The sequence below is a fragment of the Myotis davidii genome, unplaced genomic scaffold, assembly GCF_000327345.1.
Source record: "Myotis davidii unplaced genomic scaffold, ASM32734v1 scaffold44, whole genome shotgun sequence".
Taxonomy (NCBI): Eukaryota; Metazoa; Chordata; class Mammalia; order Chiroptera; family Vespertilionidae; genus Myotis; species Myotis davidii.
Window position 1 is genome coordinate 15733623 of NW_006299705.1, and position 19127 is coordinate 15752749.

The following is a 19127-nucleotide window of genomic DNA, read 5'->3' on the forward strand; positions in this document are numbered from 1 at the left end:
TGTTCTATTTAAAGAGATGATATAAGAGGCTAGTCAGCAGAGGACTAAAAATTCACAGAAAGAATAAAAAATTAACACAGTTCAGAAACAAGGACACACATGTGAATCAGGCTCTAATAAGGGAGGGTCTACTCCTACTTCCTAAACAAACTTTGTTGCCATAACCTAACCTATGATGTCAATTCACCTCATGAGAGAGAATGACCAATCTGCTTGAAGTTGTATTTTTCACAGTAAGTTGTTAAAATAAAACTCTGATTTTGCAAAAGTTTGTTGTGAGTTTGGTTATTGTGACTCAATATTCCTATATGAAATCAAATTGCCAGACTTTCAAAGCTGAAGACTGGATCACAGACGAGGGTGGGAATGCCAACAAAATCATATCCCACCCACGAGATCAGCTGGTCCTTTAGCAATGAGGCATACATACGGTGAAAAAACACTTGCAAATATAATTGTTTTAGATAAAATACTTCCTTACATAAACATAAAAAAGGGGTGCTTTTAAAAAACTACCAAAACCTTTCCAGCTTTGCAGCGTTTTTCATATTTAAAAATAATAATTCATATAAATGTTATAATGATTTAATTAGGACAAAAGTCAATGCTCTTTGAGGGCAGGGCCCCCGTCTCAGCCAGTCCTAGATGCAATCTCATGCTAAATCCTGTACCAAAAGACAGCTAGTCACACCATCTGCTGCCTCCAGGGAGCTAAGTTGCACACTTCAAAGCATGGCAACATTCCACTATAGCATAATGAAGAAAATGAAAAACATATTAGCAGACTGAACACTTTGGGGAAATTTCATTTTCAAATTGTGTGCTGTTTTGCTTTTAAAGAAGTAAAATTATTAAATAAAATGTGTGAGAGGACGCAAATATTCTTCCCTGTAGCAAAATTACGAATGTTTCTACTTTGTGAAAAATAACATTATTTCCAACGAATGCACTAAAATCACACATATAATCCACATTCTCAGAGCTGTTAGGAACAAACATCTATAGCTGAAATGTACGTACTTTTGCTGAAATAAAAATTCAGTCCTAAAACTCCTGTTAGACTATTTGCAAAAATGGGAAAAATGAACAAGTCTTTAAGATATCAGTCCACACACTGTCTTCCCCAGAGACCCCGGGGGCCTATAAGTTTATCTCAGACCAGCCAGTTCAGAGCAACAAACATGAACTCACTGACGTGGAGGTGCTGTTACCACCTGTTGTCCCCTTCTCCTCCCACCACCTCGATAGGTAACAACATTAAGAGAGAAAGTAAAGAACAAACCACACAGCTCCAGAACAAGCTGCAAGCACACTGAGAGGTGAAGAGCAGGACAATCAGATGCACCTCTCATTCCTGATCAAGACTGGTATTAAACTAGCACATCTTGTCTGAAGAGCCATCAATCATACACCAAGAGTACTTTCATAAAGGTACATCCCATCTGAGCCATAGAAGGCAAACAGAATTTTAGCGACAGACTACAAGGCCATTTGGTCTATGAATTTCACAGCCCCGCAATTGCTCACACATGCCTGAAAACCTTCAGGCTCAGATGAGGCCCAGGATTCAAAAGGAAGAATCTGTAGCTTTTTCAATATTTTCCACTTATAGGCCTACATCGGACAGTTGTCCCCTTCTCCTCCCACCACCCCTCACTCGGTTCATCATTCGACTTTGTCCTAAGCAGCCTAACATTCATTCACTGGGTCTCTATGCTGCAAATAGGACTGATTTCAAAGTCATTACTATTCTATCATTACTCTAGCCAAAATAACCTGGATACAATGTACTATCTCTCTTAGGTGTGTCAAACCCTGTCTAGACCACCTCTCACCTTGGCTACCTGGCTGAGTCATGTTCAACCAACACACAGCTGAAGTATCCCCCATCTCCTGGGTATGTTCCCTGACTGTCCCTGCATTGAGGAGTTAGCTCTCCCTCCTCTGTGATCTCCTACTGAACTTCTATGGTAACTAGCATGACCCTCTAGGATAGCTATAACCACTGATTTTTTAGTCTGTATCCTCTACCAGAATCTGTATTCTTGACAGCAGGGGCTGTGTCTGGCTCATTTCTTTATCTGCTGTGCCTAGTGAATGTTTGATGGATGGATGAATTAACAAACAGTCACAGAGCCTCCTATTTACTCAAAGTCTTGCTGGACTGAATAATGGGATGGCGGTATTCTTATAAGCAACATTGTATTTTGTGCATTTAATACTTTACTTTCATCTGCTAGCAAATGTGTTCCCTATATAATAAAATAACAAGAGTCTAGACTGTCCTTTACACAAAGATTTCTTTTTCCAGGCAGTCCTAACTATCTTTCTTTACAGATCTGATTTGCTGAAATGGATAAGTAGATGTTTATGACTGGCTTTGGGCTGTGTTAGATGAACACATACAGCAAAGACATAATCCTGAGGAAAAGAGCCTTCTGGGCAAATGAGACAGGTAAACAACAAAATCGTAATCAGGTTACTGACTCCTTTCTGAAGACAGACCAATTCTTTTATCCTAGGGCTCTATTAATAGGTTTTAATTCATTAACCTGGAATATCAATTATTTGACAATAAGAGATCCACCAGCTTCCAGGTCAATGGCTAAATCCTGTATCTCTTTGTAACTTTAGATAATTTTTTATTTTGTAGAAAACTTACTTGAATATTCTATTTTTATCTGTTATTTTTTTTAAATCACAACATTTATCCTGATAATTTTTTATTTAAAAATTCTATTCAGAATGATGACTTCATGTGAAGGTTTAAATGAGAAAAGAAAAGGTCAGCTTTGTGACCTCAGGTGGGTGGAATCATAAGATACATGGTGAGGCAGAGAAAGAGATTAGTAACCCTTACTTTACACAATGTTTGTATTGTTTAAATTCTAATGAGCGTTTGATATCATTTAAAATAGTTTAATAAGGTTTTTAGTAAATGAATTAGCAAAGCCTCTTTGTCTTAGTGATCCCTTCTATACCTCAAAAAGGTCTAAAAGCAAATGAAAATCCTCCTGAAACAGTAAATTTAGACTGGGAGGCAAAAAGCATGACCTGTAGAGCCCTATGCTTTCGCCACTGTGTTCTGTGGGTTAAGTGTCAAGTAAGAAGAGCCCGAGGTGCTTGCTCTCCTTGTGCTGAGAGTCTATCTGAGGAGACAACCAAATACCATCAGTGACCATCGCAAGATAACACATGCTGGCCAGGAACATGTGTGACGGCCTATAAGTGCCCTGAGAACCTGGGCAATGTGGGCTTTCTGAGAGCTAACGGACTGGAGAGGACCCTGATGGTGAGCCTGAACAGTCTTGGAAGGCCATCTTGGGGGACGGCAGTCTGAGGGATGGTCAAGTTCCATCATGAATTGCTGGCACCATCTACTCAGATATCCATGTCTAGATCCTAATTTCTGAGTAACTCAAAATCCAGAACTGAACACAGCACTTGGTGCACAACAGACTTTTATGTTTATTGATTGTCATATGTTGACCCTTGTGACCACACCTTCCCTGCTTTGGGCTCAGGAATAGCAGACATCATTTCTAAATTCAACTTCCACCTTGCATCCATTCATCACACACAGCCAGCAACTGATAAAGAGTGCCCTAGATGTCTTTTTTTCTCGCTTCTGCTTTTTTCCCTTTGTCCTCCCTTGCCCATTTTTCAATTATCAGGATGCTTGAGCTGTGTCTTCCTATTTTGTCCCTGGCCTCATGTTTACCATTATAACTATTCTAAAAGAGAGGACTAAATACTGGGAAAAAGCATCTGTATAATATTTATAGAGCATTCTCTATGTTCCAGACCTTGTGCTGAATATTTGCTGGGAGTTAACCTTTTTTGACCTGTCCACTCACAAAAAGAAAGATGCTGCCTATGATCTCTTATACAGCTAAGAAGAAGGAGGCTTAGGTAAACTGGTGGAGAAAGATTTTAAACCATGGGTTATTATGGTCCAGAATGGGCAAATGGACCTGTGTTAAAGGAGGCATTTGGTGAATGGGAGGAGAAGAAGGAGGCCTTGAAATTGGAAGTGAGTTTGGATTTAGTGCTACAGGCAATGGAGCCACATTGCAGTTTTGAAGCAGAAGAATGGCAATATATATATATATATTTCACTCTAGCTTTTACTCCTTGGACTATTTGGTAATTTGTAAAACAAGTCTGCCTGTGTCTTTTGGTGTTCCACCTTTATTCTATCAGCATCAGGAAGTAATCTACACATTCATGGAGTGTGATATGAAAAAACAAAACAAAGAAAAATCTGGAAGTAATAGAGGAAAGGCTAGCTAAATTGTGCTGCATTAATTTGGCATAATGCTGTCACTGAGAATAAAAATTATGCCTTCCCCCGGATGAATGGCAAACCTAGTTTTGTGAGAAATGTAGAGTTCATAATTGTAGGTATTGATACCCCCTCATCGTGTCTGTGCAAAAGGAGGTGTGTGCGGTGTATATGTGAAGAGAAGGAGGAGAAATGAAGAGCTGGAACAGGATGGTGGGATTCAATTGTAAACATACCATTTCTGTGTTTTAAAATATTAGTGTTGATTTCTATTTGTTTTCATAATAGTGGAACATTTAAAAACTAAAAATCCCTTAATCCAGCAGAGATAAATGATTAAAAGTTAAGGATAAGCAGGATGTCTAGGCATCAGTGGATGAGGACACTGGATTTCGAGAGTGGACATTAGGAGATAAAAAGTAATGGCTGGGAGAAATATTTGTTAAGAGGGTATTTGGTGTGTAACAGGATATAAATGACCAAAAATGGAAACTCTGCAAAGTGATTCAAAGTTTCTAGACTGAAGCTAGAAAAATGTTAGTGTCATAAATTGAAATCTCACAACTCCAAAGAGGAGGAGGCAGTTTCTAATGAAGATAATTATGATGTTAGAGCTTCTATATAAAATGAGAGTTATTACATTAAAATATTATTACAGTGAAAAATCCAAGTGTATGTGATCTGGAATCTTATTCAACAATTAGAACTAGAGCTACGGATGACTTGGGTATAGATTTAGAGGTTCATATTGATGAGGCTAATCCATTCTGAAGACATGCATTATCTTGCTAACATAGCATTTTTAAAGATAGAAGTTGGATGTTTCTACCTAAGTATGTACTCACTTTTCCCTTTTGTATTATACTTTGCGGTCACATATTTACTTTTACTTGTCCAGCCCTTAACGGCATTTGATTTTGATCCCTGGAATAATCCCTTAAAGCTGTTGAAGTGAGTGAATTGGCTGCAGAAAAAGAGGTAGGAAGGATATAGAGAGTGTGAGAATGGAGGACCAAGGCAAAGGAAACCTTTGCAATATCTGAGGAAACAATAAATCAGAACATCTGTCTTTAATGGGAATTCCAGAAACTATATAAATGTAACTGGGAATGGGGACAAAGAGAATAATCAATATTATAAGGGAAAAAAATCTCCAAATCTGAAGAAAATCACAATATTGAGGAGCTCTACTCAGTACCAAGAGAAAACAAAGACACACACAGACATAACCTCATTTCAGAATGACCTGGAGGAAAAAGTTATTTTAAAAAAGCATCCAGGGAGATGAAAAGGGGAAAAAAGAATCAGCCCGGCATCGGATTTCTCACAGGCATCGTAAAACACAGGGAGATACAGTTTCTTTATAAAGTTAGACCAACTACAAAGGGTCAGCACAGAGGATCTTTTGGAGTGAGTTTGATTGTGAGGATTGTTAAACAACATGATGCATTTGTCATAACTCAGAACTATACACCAAGAAGAGTGAATTTGACTTTACATAAACTTAATAAAATATTTAAAAACCCAAATTGTTTAAAATAGGGGTTATAATATATCACATAAAGGTGACCAATAGAAGAAGTGAAATGAAATTAAAATTTTGCTAGCAGAGCTTGAAGGAGAGTAGGAGGTAGCATCAGTAAAATTCTGTATTTTTCATTGCAAGGAATCAATAATATTAAGTTGATAACTTTTTAAAATCCTTACCTGAGGACATGCTTATTGATTTTAGAGAAAGGGGAAGGAAAGGGGGAGAAAGAAACATCCCTGTGAGAAACATTAATTGGCTGTCTTTACGCATGTGCCCCGATGAGGTATCGAACTCACAACCTAGGTATGTGTCCTGACCAGGAATAGGACCCACAACCTTTCTGTGTAAGGAATGACACTCCAACCAACTGAGCCACACTGGCTAGGGCTAGGTTGATAAATTTTTAAACATTAATGGTATAGCATATCCCTTATATTTTTCAACCAAAATAAATAAAAACAGAAATGGCTCAAATGGTTACAACTAGAGTGGGATTTATGTGACTTGGGAGCTGAAGAGCAGAACTTTTATATTTTACAAGAGGCCCAGTGCACGAATTCATGCACGGGTGGGGTCCAGCTATCAGGGGCAGGGCCGTCCAGGGGGAGGAGCTGTGGGCCAATCAGGGGTGGTGGGGGCCCACTGGGGGCATGGCCAACCAGGGGAGGGGCTGCAGGAGTTGGCTGCCCAGCCCCAACCCCCTCTTGGGGGTCGGCCCGCCCTGATTGCTGGAGGAAGGGGCCACAGGTGATTGTCCAGTGGGCCCCGCCCCCAATTGGGGTTGGGGGGTGCAATCAGGGGAGGGCCGGTCAGGGGGAGGGGCTGTGGGTCTATCATGGTGGGGCAGGCTGGTTGGGGGTGGGGCTGGCCAAGGGAAGGCAGGGGGCATTTGGCTGGCCACCCCACTCTTGATTGGGGTGGGAGGGTCTGATCAGGAGCAGGCCAGCAGGGGGGAGGGGCCATGAGGTTGGCCAGCCATAGGGACGGGTCGTTATGATCATTACGGTCACTGACTTTTTTATATATATATAGTTATCTTCCTGTACCATTTGAAATAATACATGTGTATTATTACAAAATAAATTTCAAAATTATATTCATACAGATAATCTGAATACATCTTGATTTTAAAAATTTCCCTCCAGATTTCATATTATTATCAAATTTAGAACTTTATATTCAATGAACATAAAGGTGAGAGTTTCATTTACAGTATAAGAAAATACTATAGGTATTCAGACTAATTTCATATACAGGACACCAGAAGTACTGTGATAAATAATAAAAATGTTATAAATATTAATATATAAAGTGAACAATATTATTAGTTATTCAGATTTGTTATATTTAATAGACATTTTAACTTTTTATAATTTTGTCATAATAAAAATATCTCCAAAGAGATAATTTCCTCTCTTTACTAGTATGCTGATATGGGAACATAAACAAATTGAGATACACCATGATGACCTATTAGCCTGAAAGCAGTCAATGGCTTTTTCATCTTCAAACTGAATCAATGAGCTTATGACAGCTACTCTTGATGGAACCCCTGCTAGAACTTTTGTAGAAAGACATCTCAGATGCTTTGGGGTCTGAACAAGATTTGACAGGAGGAAGAATTAAAGAATAGTTATTGAAAAAGGAATGTACTCCATATGAGCAAGTTTTTAATAGCTTTTGATCCATTGCAAGAACCCCAAAGTGCCAGTACATGAATGCATAATTAGGCAGAAGAAAATTCATTACAAAGTGAATTTTGGTTTAACTTGACAAGCCAATAATTCTCCGGTGGCTGCTATTGAGAAACTTAATATACCTTCCTTTCATCAAAATGTTGCCAATTTTGCATTTCTGTCGATAGCATTTAAAATATTTATTTAGGTTTTCTGATTTCTACCTCACTGAAGTAATAGAGACCTTTACTTAAATCACATTCCTGTTAACTTATATAACACATGCACATAAAATCTCTCCGTCTCTAAGAATCACTCTGTATCCCCACCAGGGTAGCCATGGAATGCACCATGCACATCTGCTGCAGAGAGCATGGCGACTAATGGCCCCAGCTGTGATTCCTCTGCTCTTCCCATCACATTTACGCTCAGGCCATGCTTCGCCCAAGCTGGTCACGGTCAGTGCCTGGGTACGGTGGAAGTGCTAGCAGCCGTGGGCAAACTACGGCCCGTAGGCCGGATCCCACCCGTTTGAAATGAATAAAACTAAAAAAAAAAAGACCGTACCCTTTTATGTAATGATGTTTACTTTGAATTTATATTAGTTCACACAAACACTCCATCCATGCTTTTGTTCCAGCCCTCCGGTCCAGTTTAAGAACCCATCTGGGTACGGTGGAGGTGCTAGCAGCCGTGGGCAAACTACGGCCCGCAGGCCGGATCCCACCCGTTTGAAATGAATAAAACTAAAAAAAAAAAGACCGTACCCTTTTATGTAATGATGTTTACTTTGAATTTATATTAGTTCACACAAACACTCCATCCATGCTATTGTTCCAGCACTCCGGTCCAGTTTAAGAACCCATTGTGGTCCTCGAGTCAAAAAGTTTGCCCACCCCTGTCAAGCACCAGCCCAGTCCAGCAGGATATGAGACTCCTCCAGCATGTGACATTAGCTCAAGGCGTCCCATTGGCCTTGTCAAAACTTTCTTAGAATGACCCTGCTATCTGAGACTCTTCCTACCCACTCCCCAGCCCCTTTCACAGTACAGATCTGTAACTCGGTCTGAAGGGTGCTGTTGTTTGTTTGTTTTTGGCCTATTATCCCTTCCTACTCTTTATCATTTATCTCCCCCCCCCACCCCCCCAAACCAAACAAGCAAGCAAACAAACAGAAAACCTCTTGTAACTCTTAATTCCATCTTAGCACCGGCTTGGAGAATGTGAATCAACTCCTGCACTTTGAAGAAATGGTAAGGATGGCACTCCTTCCACCTAAAGAATACCAGGACCGCTGTCTTCAAAGAGAAAGAATCACACCTAACTCTTCTACAAATTAGGGATAGATTTAGCTGAGCCGCCAAGCTTCCTCGGGAACATCTTTTATATCTGACATGGGGTTTCCCTTCCTCTGTCTCTAGCTATAGTCCCTAACCCAGGCTTCCCTCTTTTTAGTTATGCTGTCTCTCTACCCCAGCTGTTATTAATATCTTAAAGAAGCTCTCTGTTCTTGTCACTCCTATGTACAAAGGCTTTGGTGTTTCCCTCAAATCTAGTAAAGTCCAAACATCTTAGCCCTCAGGCCCTCCACAATCTAAAAAGTCAACTTACCTCTCAAATTTCAACTAGAAGAAAGCTCTCTTTCTTCAAACTTAGATATGAGAAGCAAAGGACTGGAGATGATAGAAACAAAACTGAGGTTTGGGAAGGAAAGTTGGGAGATTTATACCGGGGGGGGGGGGCAAAAGAAGGTTGACAGTTGTTCATATGAAAATAATACCATAGTTAATAAGTAATAATACACGAATAAACTCTGTTTCTCGCACTCACAACTGTAGACCTACTTTTGCCCCACCCTGCATTACATGGCTTTATTGTCCTGATAGAGTGGTGGTGGGAAGCCAGTTCCTGAGGAAGATACAGGGAGGTAGAGAGGAGACAAATGTTGTGACAACCAAAGTAAAAATTAAAAATGAATTAGGATTTTGTGAAGCAGCACTCAAGGACCCTTTGAGTTATATGGCATTCTCCAGCAAATTGTTACTTTATTTGAAACAAAAGCCTTTCACAAAGTAAATGCTCTAAAAATAGTTGTTGAGTGAATACAGTAAGCAAAGCTCTGGAGAAGCAGAAGAGAGGTGTGGTTAAGAACATGGATGCGAGCCCGAAGCCGAGCAGCAGCTCCTAGAGCTCTCTGCCTCACCAGGAAAAAGATGGTAACATGGCCCTAGTTTTACAAGGTTATTTTAAGGTTTCACAGTTAAACATGTGCATGTAATTCATTAAAACAAGCCAGCCATGGCAAGTGCTCTCTCCGTTTGCCATCCTCATGATCAGTATTTTTATACTGAATATACAGCTAATAAAAAAGTATAAATTTCCAGTTCTAAGATGAAGATCTAATGTACAGCATGGTGATGATAGCTAATAAGGCTGTATGAAATAGAGACATTATCAGGATGGGGTTACATCCTGATAAACCCATCGCAAGTAGAAAATCTACTGAACATCATAGCTTAACTTAGCCCACCTAAAATGTACTCAGAACACTTACATTAGCCTATAGTTGGGCAAAATCAGCTGAAACACTGAACACACTGTGAGTATCGGTTGTTTGCCCTCCTGATCGTATGCCTGATGGGAGTTACAGCTCACTGCTGCTTCAGGCATCATGAGGGAATGTTATATCATATATCGCCAGCCCAGGAAAAGATCAAAATTCAAAATCTGAAGTATGATTTCTACTGAATGCCTATCACTTTTGCACTACCTCATAAAGTTGAAAAATCTAAATTAAATCAATGTGTGCTGGGGATCATCTGTATTTGAAAATTTCTAAGAGACTAGATCTTAAATGATCTCAATACAAAAAATAAATGGCAATTATGTGATGTGCTGGTGGTGTTAGCAAGATGATGGTAATCATTTCACAATATCTGTGCGTCAAATCAACACAAACTTTTATGGAACATGTCACTTATATCTAAATAAAGTGTGGGGTAGATAAAGAAATATGGTGTGGTAGATAAAGCTCCAGATATGGTAAGGAGACTTCATGTTGAGTTCCAGATGCCATCTGAGATCAGTGACCTTGGGCATGTCATTTAACGTTTTGCGACCTGTGGTATCTGTCTCTCTTACATAGCTGAACTGAGCGTCAAAGGGGACTTGAGTGAAAGTATTTTATGCACCATAAAGGACAACATAGACAAGTCGTCAAACAGAAACCAATACACATGCATGGGTTTGTCTCGTTCATGTACTAGCACCCTACCCTGTGGGAATCCCGAGGATCAGAGGGTTAAATGTATACATCTGAAATAAGCCTTCGATGGTCTCTGCAGAACACACGCTGCGCTAGGGCTGCAGAACGGGAGGGAAGCCTGCTCCTGCTTGAGAAGATGGTGATGTGAGGAGAGTCACTAGTCTGAGGCCTTTTGGTGGAGGTGGGAAGAAAAGGATTTCCGAAGGAGCTAAAGCATGAATGTCATGGCATATGTAATGGTCCCGAGGTGTGTATTCATAAAATCAGCTTCCCCTTTTTCTGAAACCCGCCTCTGCAGAAACTGGCAGCCTCTGCTGCATCAGGAATTCACTGCTGTGAGCAACACAGTGCTAATGGCAGCACTGCCTGAGAACGGTCGTTGGAGAGTGCTGTGTGGGCAGTGACAGGCCAGAGGCAGTCTTTTCTACTCTCTACACACCACAGGGCACACACACTACAACCCGATAGAGCATAAAGGTATCTTACCAATTATTACTATTAAAAGCAAACAATCAACTCTACAGATCAATGACTCTTTTGAAACATGTTTTCTAACCTCTGTTTCCTCTCAGACGTATGGTTATTGTCCCTTGGAAAGGCCCCAATGTGATGGCCAGGAATCTGCCACCACCACCCCTTCTGCTGTTCCTGCCATCATGTTTAATTATGTTTGCTCAACTCGAAGCCAAGCTCATATTTAGATGGTTAAAAAGCATAGCATTCCATTGTATTCACAGATTATTTTCAACACCACAATTCTTGGGAATTAGTCTGGAATAAATAAGGTAAAAAGAAAAGGGACAACATCAATTTGTTCCAGTGACAAAGAAAACAATATGGAAATGGCAATCTGGAGATTTGCCCGAGTGAGGGAAGATAGAGGTTCCTCTTGGTGCAGGCTCATTCACAAGGCTGATTTGAAAGAGGGCGAGAAGGCAAGCAAGAAACTAATAGTAAGAAACTGGGAAAAAGTTCCTTTATAATTTCAAAAGATCAAAGCACAATCTTATGTAGCATTAAAGGTAACGGTGTGGAGCTGATGTATATGTTGATTTTCTGAACCTCTAGAAGCCTTTTTTTTTTAACAATGGCAAACTTTCTAAGTTGAAAAAGATATATCATTAATATATATCTTTTTTCCTGAGTCTCAGCAACTGCATATTTCCTCAAATGTCTTGAAAAAAATAAGTCACAAATTTACAAAGGCTTGCTTGAATACTTTTGTTAGCTAACTCCACCTTAAAATGTTCAACTTGCATTTTTAGTTTCAGTTAACAAATACTAACCCTATATCACTCAAATGCCAAAGAACTGAACCAAGGAGTAAAGAACCGACTGTTGCTGAAGAGGTTATGGCTTGAATTGGATCAATTAATTAAAAATAAAGACCAATGTTTTGTGCTTTGAATCTGAGCCAAACTTTACATAATAATAATAGGCATTTTAACTATGCAGAGCTTAATTAACCTGATTTTCACCCAAATGTGGGAAATGAAGAGAATGAATATGCATGCAGATAATGTTTTACTTGAGATTATTCCAGGGTATACAACTGATACCTACATAACTATTGCTCAAACATCACATTTAGAGAAAGCCAACTCTGAGCTCATCTTTCAGGAGCTGACTTGTTCTCTGCATTCTTATTCTTCATTTGTTTGTTAATCAATTCAACAAATATTACTCAGAGACTATTATATGCCCAAGGGATGTTATAGGTACTGAAGACACACAATAAGATGGGCTCTGTGCTATTCTTGTGGAGTTTGTATTCTACCCTGGGGGTTAGGATTAAGGGAAGGCCTCTCTGAGGAGGTAACGTGCCCCACATGGACAAGCTGGCACTGGCCATGTGAAGAGCTGAGGGAACTGCAATTATAAAGATGGCAAAAATGGGAAAGATCTTAGAGAATCCATTGAACAGGAAAAGGCAATGAAATTCAAACTCATGAACTGGAGGGGAATGTTTTAGATGAGGCCTGATAGTGAGCAGAGGATGTAAGATGGCACATGTAACTCTCATTCTAAAAGTACAAATTTCTGCAGTTTCACTTTCAAATAACTATTTTCAGATAACCATGTTGTCAAAAGTTCAATGCAATATTTTTTTAAAGATCATTTTTAGATAAGTTCAAATAAGAGAGTCTCTTAGAGAAAACACCGGAAACAATTTTCTTACCATTTCTATATTAATCAAGTCTTATAACTAATGTTCTGAAAATAAATGGGAAAGTGCTAAAGAGATTAAAGACTCTCAGATGTCTTTCATCCTTCCAAAGTAGATCAATTATATTCATTGTAGCTGTGGTGTGTGGTAGTTTGGATCAGAATACTTTGCATGCCATTCTTTAAAAATCTAAGACTCTTATTAAGATGAGATTCTAGCTGGTTCTATTAAAAATCCATGATCCTTTCCCAAGAGAACTGTTTTTGACCTGTTACTTCTGGCTAAATTTTTGGGAGTTCTTTTCTTCCACTCACTCCTGCAGTAATATTTCAGGGGAAAAGATTTTAATAGCTATTGACCTAATTTAAATATATCTAAATTTGTTAAACAAAAATAACAATATGCAACTTTGGTGCAAACACAAATTCACATAAAAGTGAATGTTATTCAGAGCAAATGCAGTAAGTTTGGAAGGATGTACTGCCAATAGAGTACCATTAAGTGGATTGGAAGCCTCAATTCACTGAAGAAACTTAGCAAAATACAATGCAGTTAACATATATAAACCCCAAACTCTCCAAAATAGCAGGAACAAATGACTTACCTTTACTAATTTGTTTCCAGATAGACATTTAACATGGAATAAACATCATGTAACCATTGGTTGAACACAAGACCTGGCCTCTCTTCCACCATTCCAGCCTCCAACCCCTCTAAGCAACTTTGGGACAGGACAGGAACACCTCTGGGGGCTAGTGCACGAACAGCGTGCATTCTGGACTACTGCCTGCCAGTGTGTAAGCTCGATAGGAGAAGGCTCTGCCCTTGATGGGGACTGTTCTGGATTGTTCAGCTTTGTCCATGATGGGTGGGTGGTGAACTTCTTTCAGGGGTAAATTATTAGGAATACCACTGTGACCGCACATCTAAGCTACAGCTGTTATTGACAATTAAATTGCCTTTAGAAAACAACAACAGTAACAATCATCTGGGAAATACTGGTCTCTCTTTTTCTCTCTCAAGATATTTTCTTTTGGGCACCCAGATTTCTGAAGGATGATTTGACAATTGTACTTATGTCATTGTCATTACTGTCTTTCAGGAAAAATGATACTTAATATATATATTTTTTAAAATATAGAAATACATTCTATGTCACAAAGATGCAACTATAAACAAATAGATACTAGAACAATAAAAGGTGTCTCACACATATATATCTTATGTGAAAATGTGATACTTAATAGAGAAATCCAGTTTTTAAAATGTATACCTTACCCTTTTCACTGAAAACTTTAAAAGTATTTTAAAAAACTATATTGATTGACCCAAAATATAAAGAAAAATGTTTATACTTTTGTGCAAAATAAATTACATGTGTACACACATTACTTCATTGGGTAGTTCTGAGGTATGTGTGTATATGTATGCCCATGTGTGTGTAAGTAATATACTGAGAGAGCCAAATAGCAAGACAGGGCCAAACTAACTGGCTGAACAGCAAAAATTCAATCATGACAGTTTTACTTATATGTTTCCCCTAGTTAGAGGAGTTGATTTGGCTTGGCATTTTGTGTGCATTCATTAAGTTGTAAACAAAGGCACAGTATAATGACATGCAAGTCAATAACTTTTGGAGTTTACAATACTGGACTATTATATACACAGTCAAAATATTTAAAATTCAAACTAAAATCAACTAATTTATTTTCAGAAAAAAAATGTACTGCCTTTTGCAAATGTTTACATTTTGCAAATGTAAAAACATTTAGAAAGTATGTTTCATATAATTTCAGATATATACATACCTATAGACACCTATATAAGAAGGATAATATGTATAATGTGTGTGTGTGTGTGTGTGTGTGTGTGTGTGTGTGTGTATCTCCACCCCCAACCAGATCCCTCAAATCCTCAATCTTACCTGTTTCTGAGCAGTACACTGAAGGTCATCTTATCCAGTCCCAGGTAATTTGGCAGCAAGTTTGACCAATTCCAGTTCCATTTTGTGATGGCTGACTGTTGATAAATGAGAAGACGCTATTGTTAGTTATTAATCAGAGTTAATATGATCAGTAAATTAAAGCTCCAGCTGTGATAGACTAACTAAGAAGGAGGGGGGTCCAGAACAAGGACTTAGACAGATAACATCAATCATGTCCACAGAAGAAGGTTTTTATTCCAATAAGACAGAAATTAATTTATAAATCCATTTGGAGATATAGTCATTATTTATAAAAACATAAATCAATTTCTTGAGTCGTTTTTCTTGCAAGTGCTAATGGCTTTTACCCAACAAGTTTCTCTGAGAGGGTGACTCTTTGCAAAGCAAAGAAAAGTAATTGGTAACTTTTTCACACATCAGTTTATAGTTTTTTTAAGTACCCAGAAGTTTGATTAAGAAAACAAACTTAGGGCCCTGGCTGGGTAGCTCTATTGGCTAGAGCATGATCCCAATACATCAAGGTTCAGGTTCAATTCCTGGTTAGGGCAAGAATTAACCAATGAGTACATAAATAAGTGGAACAACAGATTGATGTTTCTCTCTCTCTCCCACCCTCTCTCTCTCTCCCTTCCTCTCTCTCTCTCTCTCTCTCTCTCTCTTTCTCATTACGGATTTAAAAAAAAGGAAACAAACTTGGAAGTGCTATGACAAATTATAGACACAGCTTAATTACAGTGTGATATTAATGCTATCTCTTTGGTTAAGAAAATGCTTTAAAGGGGAAATTATTAGAACCTATCAATGTAAATAAAATAAGTGATTCTTTTTTTCTAATTTAATAGATAATTTCACAACAGAACAAGGAGAAAAATTACTGTGAAAGATAATCTCATGTTTCAGAACTGAATAAAACATGCCATTTATTTAAATGAAGTGAGGATAATTCAACAGCCACAATGATTATTTATGGCTTAGAGTAATCTAATGTACAATACAGGAAAGCAGCCAATAAGCTCAAACTTATACAATATATTAGGCTTTAAAGTATCATAGATGTTTAAACTCCTTAAACTAGTTTTGATGATAAGAGTCCAGGCTATGTTTAAAATCCAACAAGAACTCTGCCCTGTCACCTGCTGATTAATGGAGCACTCCAGTCCTGTCATAGAGCAGCAGATTCTGCCCCGGGTTGTCAGCATTTGAAGGTCTTATTCTACTACAGTATTGATGAGTGCAGACTAGGGCTGTAACTGGCATGGTAAAAATATTATCTGCATCCCGAATTAGGCCATTGTTTTAATTCTTATTTTCGTCAGAGCTCTAGGTCAAGCAATCCTTTTCTTCTGCCCTGTTAGTTCAAATAGTCTGTCAAGAGGCTTCTCGGAAAAGTCACCAAAAGAATGAATAAAGCAAAAGCAACTTCAGATTTCAAATACGTTGGCATAAAGGTGATGTTTTTAATATAACTACTGCCACATTCAGCTTAAACAATGGCATAATCCAACATTTAAAAATGTGTGGTGCTCATCACAGTGACTTTGTTCCAAACATCCCGACTTTAGGATCATTAGCAAATTCATTTTAAATTCAGGTATGTGTGTAGGGTTATATATTTTAAAAAGCGAATTTACACATGCTACCTAAAATAGCTCAATGCTCTAGTTAGAATTAATTATAAACTATTTTATGATTTAGCTGAAAAATTAGGTAAATTGATAAAGATTCCAAGGTGTTATGTGAGTGTGGGAATTACAGGGTAGGGGTGGGGGGAAGGGAAGGAGAGAAGACTGTTACAAAAAGCCTGGTTTTTCGGTCTTTCTGCAGACACAGCCAAACAGATGTTCCCTTTGCCCGCGGTGAACTGACCTGGTCAAAAGCTAAATTTTACAGACCAAACATATGAATCAGTTTGACAAATAGGAAGAAGGTAAAATAACTTTTCAAAGTCAATTTTTGCAGACCATATAAATAAATATAAGGTCTTTTGCTTCAGAGAAAAGAGGCTTATGAGTAAATATTCAAACACAAGCCATTTTCTTTTACTAGTGTAAAGAAATCACACATTTAAATTAAATTTACCATTACATACCTGATCTAGCATGTTTTCACTGAACGCCTTGTACACATGGAAAGGGTTAAAGGCAGAAGGCTGATCTTCCACACTCCTCAAGGTTGTTTTTAAAGGTCGGATGGGTAATGGCTTTTCCTCTGAACCATTCATAGAAAACAGCTGTTCTTTTAAATACTCCTTCAAGGGAAAAAAAAAATTACAAGTCGTTGTGGTGGGAAGCATATATTCTCTTTCAAAATAAACCGATCAATATCCAAATCTACTCTTTCAGCACATTTGCCGATTACAGTGTATTACTTGCCTCAGGACAGAATACATTTTCAGAAGAAACACAGCAGAGTACTAATCAGTTTTGCAATAAACCCATCAAAAACAGGTTCACCTGATATATAGAATAGATTAGAAAACCCTTTAGCAAATTCTCACGTAAGGAAGGTATGCTTGATAAATCAGAGTCTTTTTAATAGGCATTGTCTTGTCATTGGTTCATGTGTTAACATCCCTGGTTACCAAAACTTAACTCAGGTGCATGATTACTCACAGGACAAGATTGCTTATTCATTTATTAAGTGTCGTTGCTATCTACTCTATGCTCAGCGAAGTGCTAAGTACTCTGATATTTCATGACAAGCAGCCACACTCTATGTAGAATTGATTATAATACATCCACCTAAACTCAATTTCCATGCTGTGGCCTGAAAAGTATCAAGGTACAAAAGAAGATCAAAATATGTAATTCTAATCCCCTAACTGCCAGTACTAGCCTGAGCAAAAATAGTCAATCTACCAAAGGCATGGACACAGAGTACAGACTGACAGTCTCAGGGGGGAGGTGAATGAGGCAGACTGGATGCAAGAAGGTGAAGAGAATAGCCAAGAACATATACTCAAGCTCACGGACACAGACAACAGCATGGGTGAGGGCTAAAGGGAGGGGAGGGCAGGGTCTGGTGAAGGTGGGCAAAGAGGGGAGGTGGGGGACATCTATAATAGGGCCAACAATTAAAAAAAGTCAATTTAAAGCATTATTCCCTGTTTTTCCATCCATAAATAAATAAGATGAGCAATCCTAATCTATTTCAATAGGACTCTCTGGAAAACAAATAAAAATGAAAGTTTCCGATAAACTATCAAATGTGTACTATTAATCAGCAGGTCAAGCAATAAATAACTGTTGTCCTAATTTTTAGGATGTCACAATATAATTTTTTTTCTCCAATATTAGGATTAAGACTAGGTTCAGAATCTCAGAGTGGGAAAGGACTTCAGACGTTACCTAGAAAAGCCTTGTTACTCTAGGTCAGATGCACAGATGAGCCTAATGAGCCTCACCAGGGAGCTGGTTGGAACAGAACCTCAGGTCCCACCGAATCATATTCTGACTGTTCAGATTTCCCTGAACAGGCTGGCACAGGAAAGTTAGAGAAACTCGAGCTCGCCACACATTCCTTGGTCTGCTCTGAAAGGTCATGGACAAGCCCAAGGTCATTCAGGGGTGAGTGGCAGAAGCCACATCTCTGGTCTCAGTCCACTGTGCTTTTTTCTTGTATTCATTGTGAAACACTCATCGAATCAACAAACATCCCCATGCAAATGCACCACCAGTCACTTAATCATGCTTGTGTTGTTATTTGGGCTTAATGCCTGCATTGCTTTAGTAGTAACGAGGCGACATTCTCACTATGTCCTTTGATTCCAGCCCCACCTTCCATCTGCATCTCCCCCTCCGGCAGCACCGCAAACCACCAAGCGCTTAGCTCGACACCCCCCCCCGCCCCCCCATCTGCTAGACCTTGCCGTAACAGTTAGTATATTCAGCTGTAATGAAAGAACCGTCATCACTGTGAACTTAATTAATCAAAATGTGTTGGTGCCTCGGGAAAGGGTCTTCACACATTCGACCTCCAGGCTTAACCTGTTCGGAACGACTGCCTGAGTTCTACCGGCGTCCGGGGAAACAGTCTTGGAATGTCCTGAAGAGCCAACTCGATTTGTGTTGATTTTATTTACCGGCGATTACTCATCTTTTTCGAGTTACAGGCCTTTTAACAAAGACGGCCGGCCTCTCCGTTTGGCCACCGATACCAGCAGCCAGTACTGACCTCAGGATGACTGTAGCGCCCCGCTACCCGGGGCCCAAGTGGGCCCCGCGGGCACCGCGCCTCCGCGGTCAGCAGTGTGGGTGCC

At 39.0% G+C, this 19127-nt stretch overlaps 1 protein-coding gene across 1 annotated transcript in view; it reads right to left on the reverse strand.

Annotated features, from left to right (window-relative positions):
• Positions 1-19127, reverse strand: part of KIAA0825 (KIAA0825 ortholog) — a 357466-nt gene that overhangs the window by 160818 nt on the left and 177521 nt on the right. Inside the window, exons 19-20 of the mRNA XM_006775530.2 lie at positions 16959-17117; positions 14849-14943 (exon numbers count right to left, since the gene is read on the reverse strand). Coding sequence (XP_006775593.1) covers positions 14849-14943; positions 16959-17117 — 254 coding nt within the window. The remainder of the gene's footprint in view (positions 1-14848; positions 14944-16958; positions 17118-19127) is intronic.